Raw genomic sequence first — 4,877 nt, forward strand, 5'->3', positions numbered from 1 at the left:
AAAAAAAAAAAAGGAAGAGCACAAAGTTTGTACAAACCCAGGACACAGATTCCAAAAAGAATAATAATAATAATAATAACAACAACCAAAAGGAATTAAAGAGATAAATAAAGGACTGGTTACAGTTTCAGACCATAATTTAACAGGCACGGTTACCTTCCAAATAATGCTCCCACTAATGCGATGCCTCTGAAAGGACTGAGAAGGGAGATTCAAACAACAGCAACAAAACAAAGCAAAATCGTGATTAAAAGCTGCTCTTCTCCCCAAATAAATAATTTAAAAAGGGTCTGTGATGTCTCCCCCAGGCAGAGAGGGGGGTTTGGCACCCTGGGATGGGTTGGGGGGTGCCCGGAGGGGTCGGGCTCAGCCCCCCAGCCCAGGGCCAATGATTATCACGGGGCTGCTTTAAGGCTTTTCTCTGCAGCGCTCTGGGGCTGCTCACTCAGATTTCTTTCTTCTTTTTTTTTTCTTTTTTTTCTTCCTCTTTTTGTTTTTCTTTTAAGGCTCAAGGTTATTAAAAAATAAAGTGAAGTTCTCCTCCTGGCTGGTTTTGCTACGAGTTAGAAAAATAAAGCCTCTCCCATGCTGGTCCCTGCCCCGGTGCTGCCCAGGGGCAGAGCTGGGTTCCCAGGGCAGAGCACGCTGGTTTAGTTTCATTTTTAGAGCAAAAAAAGACACTTCTCTATACAAAAATACCTCTGCAAGAAAACCTAGGGCTGCTCCACTAAGTGTCATTTTTTTAGCTGTTGGAAAAATAAGAGCATTTAAAAAAAACCCTCTCTAAAAAATAGGTATAAATCCCCTCGAATTGGTAACGAATCATACACAGTACATACTAAAAATATTTAAAATAGAGAATATTCCTCACAGAGGACTCTGAGTTTTCTCTCTTACCCCCCATTTTTTTTTCCTTTTTTTTCTTTTTTTGTCTTTCTTTTAATTACTGCTAAAAAAAAAAAAAAAATCATTACAGAAGTCCAGAGAAGGAGCCAGCTGGGCGGGCTGGGTGGAAATCTCCTCTCCAYGCTGGAAGAAGCAGAGTTCGAGTCCAGTCCTTGGCAAGTCTGTCCCAAATTTTGGGGTTCGGGGCGGGTCCTGGAGGATGCTGTAGTGCAGAAGGCTCGAGGCGCTCTCCCCTCCCCGCCAGCTTCCACGTGAGTGTCTTTTGAATCATCATTTCAACTTCAAACAAGGAACCAGTCCGAGGAAACTCTCCGTTCTTGCTGCTTTCACGCTTTTCTAATTTTCTTTATTTTTTCTTCAATTTTTTTTTTAATTTTTTTTTTTTTTTTCAAATTCTTTCTCTCCTCTTTTTTTCCTCCCTCTCTCTCTCTCTCTCTGGCCGCTCTTAGGGCCGGGTGAGCTGCGTGTAGACGGGCTGCTCCCAGTGCTGCGGGCTGTGGGTCTGGGGGATGGAGGGCACCCCGGCCGTGTCTGCGATGGGGGTGTACATGGGGCGCTGCGAGGGGTTCATGTAGCTGAAGGTGGAGTAGAGCCCGCTGCCCTGSCCGGCGGCGTGGCTGTAGTAGGAGCCCGAGCCCTGGTGCTCTCCGTACTCGTACTGAGYGCGGCTGATGCTGGGGTAGGACGAGCTGTAGTGCTGCAGGCTGAACGAGCTGTAGCTCAGCTGCTGCGGCGAGTGCTGCTGCTGCTCGCTGTAGTGGCTGGGGCTCAGCTGCTCCGTCTTGATGTGCGTCCTCTGCTGCTGCTGCTGCTGCTGCTGCTGTGCCTGCKGTTGCTGCTGCGGGTTCTGCTCCGCACTCAGCGCCGGCAGCCCGGTGTTTTGGGGCTGTGCTGGCGGCTGTGCCGGCTGCTTGGACATCCACACGTGGCCGGCGGCCGGAGGAGCGCCCGCGGCGCCGCTGATGCCGTAGGTGCCGGTGTAGGTGACGGGGCCGGGCTGGCCGTGCGCGGCCGCGCCGCCGGGGTGCCCGTTGGGCGGCAGGTACTGGTCGAACTCGTTGACGTCGAAGGTCTCGATGTTGGAGATGACGTCGCTGCTCAGCTCGCCGATGTCCACGTCGCGGAAGTCGATGTGCGGCGGCTGCCGGCCGCCCTCGCCCAGCGMGCGGCCCTCGCGCTTCAGGTCCTGCTTGCCCGGCTGCGGGTCCGTCTTGGGGGTGGTGGGCGGTGTGGGGGGACCCTGTGATTGCCCTGGGGGAGGAAGGAAGGAAAGGGGTGAAGGTGTGACGGGGGTGGTGCTGTGACAGCCGGGGGGATGGTGCTGTGGATGGGTCACTCGCGCTCTGTGGGTCATGCACGTGTCCAGGTGGGAGGGACGCAGAGCAGAGCCCCATCAGCACCACCCCGCTGCACCCTCAGACGTGAATCTTAGCAAGGGCGATGTCTTTGGGGTGGTTTTTTGGTTTTTAGAAGCGCGGGTTCATGTTTCTCACTGGCAGAGAACGGGGAGTGGCTGCCGCGGCACATTGGGGTGAGGATTGATTTGTGTGCCCGTGCCATGGGCACAGCTCGTGGGCAGCTCTCCCTCTYCTCACTCCAATTCTGGGTCTGTCCTTTCCCTCCCCTTACCCAGCCCCCATTTCAGCCCAGCTTTAGGCAGCKGTGCCACGCCCCATAACCCCTGTAGGGTCCCTGGATACCTACCCGAGTGCTCCCCGGGCGAGTGCACCTCGCTGATGCTGGAGGAGGACTGGGGCGAGTCCGCCTGCAGCGCTTTGAAGATGGCGTTGGGGGAGATGTGGGTCTGCTCGGAGCCCTCCTCCTGCTCCGCCTGCCCGTTCTTCACCGACTTCCTCCGCCGGGGCTGGTACTTGTAGTCGGGGTGGTCCTTCTTGTGCTGCACCCGCAGCCGCTCGGCCTCCTCCACGAACGGACGCTTCTCGCTCTCGTTCAGCAGCCTGGGGGGACACGAGGGGGTCATTGTGGCTCACGGGGGGCACTGAGCAGTGACACCGATCCCAATCTCTCCCTCGGATCCCCCCAAGGGCCCCCATAATGCTGCACCCCTTGTCTGGGGCACTCGCTGGTTGTCACCCCATTGTCCCGCCCAGATTCCTTCAGTGGCCAGACCGGAGTTGCCGCAGTCGCCGCGGGGTCCAGCCCTCGCCCTGTGGGCACATCTCCCTGTCCCCGGGCTCTTTGGGGACATCCCCACCGCTGGGCCACCTTTCCTCACCCGTTTCTCCTCCTGCCACCKCTCCAGGGTCCCCCCCGCCCCGTCGCGCAGTCACCGAGGACGCGGCGGCCAGGTGCCTCACTTGCCTTCTGTTTTCCTCCCCTCCCTGCCTTATTTTGGCACTCGGAGGCCACCCGGCCCTGCGCCACTCACCGCCGCCACCCGCCGCCCCGCACTCCCGGCCGGCCCGGGCTGATGCAATCCCCAAAATCCATCATTTCCTCCGCACCGGCAGCGCAAACAAACGGCCGGGACAGCCCCCGCTGCACCCCCGGGGGGCTCCGCCAGCCCCSGCGCTGTCCCCCCGCCCCGGGAACAGAAACCGAGACCAGCAGGCGGCCACAGGGAACGGCTYTCCCCGCTTTCCCCCTCCTAATTCCGGCGTCTCCTCCGCCGAGCGAGTTTTGCGCACGCAAAACTTTTTCAGCGCGAGTGTTCCATGCTCGGAGCGCGGGCTCCRCACGGGCCGGTCCCCGCGGCGTCCCGGCCCCGCACTCACCGCCAGAGCTTGCCCAGGGTCTTGCTGAGCTCGGCGTTGTGCAGATGCGGGTACTGRTCCGCCAGCTTCCTGCGAGCCGCCTGCGCCCACACCATGAAGGCGTTCATGGGTCTCTTGACGTGCGGTTTGTTCTTGCTGGAGCCGTTCACCCGCACCGGCATCGGCACCAGGGTCCAGTCGTAGCCCTTGAGCACCTGGCTCACCGCCTCCCGGATGCACACCGGGAACTTGTCCTCGTCGTTCTCCTTCTTCAGGTCCGGGTCCCCCTTGGGGAAGGTGTTCTCTTGGGGTCGGGTGTTCTCCGTGTCCGAGCCGGATCCAGAGGGGCAGGGGGACCCGGCGGAGTCATCCGACATGGTGGGGCTGGGGGCGTCGGAGATACATTTGTCCTGTTCTTCTGTCATTTTCATGAAAGGGTCGAGGAGATTCATGCGAGAAAGTGGCCGAGGGGGAACAAGGGGGCGAAAAAAAAAATAAAAAAAAAAATAAAAAATTGAAAAATCAGGCGCTAAGGGACAGGGACGCGTTAAAAAAGTAAAACTCAGAGAAACGAAGTCTCCACCGATCGCGGAGAAAAAAAGAAGAGCCGCGAAAAGTTTGCAAAAACTTTTTATTACTTCTCCCCGTCCTCGTCAGCGCAAAAAAAAAAAAAAAAAAAAAAAAAAAAAAAAAAAAAAAAAAAAAAAAGAAAACCAAAAAATCTCCGAGATAAGGAAGGGGAGAGAAACTTTTGCGAGGCCGGGAGAAGGAGCTGAAGGAAGAGGAGGAAGGCGAGCGGGCGGCCGGGGCTGTGTCGGGCGCGGTGGCCCCGCCGGTCTCCAGCGCGGCTCTGCGGCCGCTCCGCGACGCGCGCACTAATACCCCGCGCGGGGCCGCGCGCCCGCCCGCAGCCCGCCAATCACAGCGCCGCCCGCGGGGGCCCGCGCGTTCCTATTGGCTGAGCCGCGCCCGGGGGCGGGGCCAGGGGACGGGGCGGGGCAGCGGCGACAGCGACAGAGGGGACAGCGACAGGGACAGGGATAGGGACAGGGATAGGGACAGCGGGGACAGCGACAGAGGGGACAGCGACAGGGACAGGGACAGCGACAGGGACGGGGAAAGGGACGGGGACAGGGACAGGGACAGGGACAGCGACAGGGACGGGGAAAGGGACGGGGACAGGGACAGGGACAGGGACAGGGACAGGGACAGCGACAGGGACAGGGACAGTGACAGAGGGGACTGCGGGGATTGCGG

The 4,877-nt window shown here is 58.5% G+C and overlaps 1 protein-coding gene across 1 annotated transcript; it reads right to left on the bottom strand.

The window, feature by feature from the left end:
- Positions 1 to 18: 18 nt before the first annotated feature.
- Positions 19 to 4,279, bottom strand: SOX9 (SRY-box transcription factor 9). The gene is made up of 3 exons (XM_057381868.1): positions 3,642 to 4,279; positions 2,611 to 2,864; positions 19 to 2,157 (listed from the first exon to the last, which is right to left on the bottom strand). Exons 1-3 carry the CDS (start codon positions 4,070 to 4,072, stop codon positions 1,352 to 1,354), a joined length of 1,491 nt encoding a protein of 496 aa, XP_057237851.1. The 5' UTR covers positions 4,073 to 4,279; the 3' UTR covers positions 19 to 1,351.
- Between the last annotated feature and the right edge of the window lie 598 nt (positions 4,280 to 4,877).

Source organism: Malurus melanocephalus, unplaced genomic scaffold (assembly GCF_030028575.1).
Source record: "Malurus melanocephalus ecotype Western Australia unplaced genomic scaffold, MMel_1.1 scaffold_537, whole genome shotgun sequence".
NCBI lineage: Eukaryota > Metazoa > Chordata > Aves > Passeriformes > Maluridae > Malurus > Malurus melanocephalus.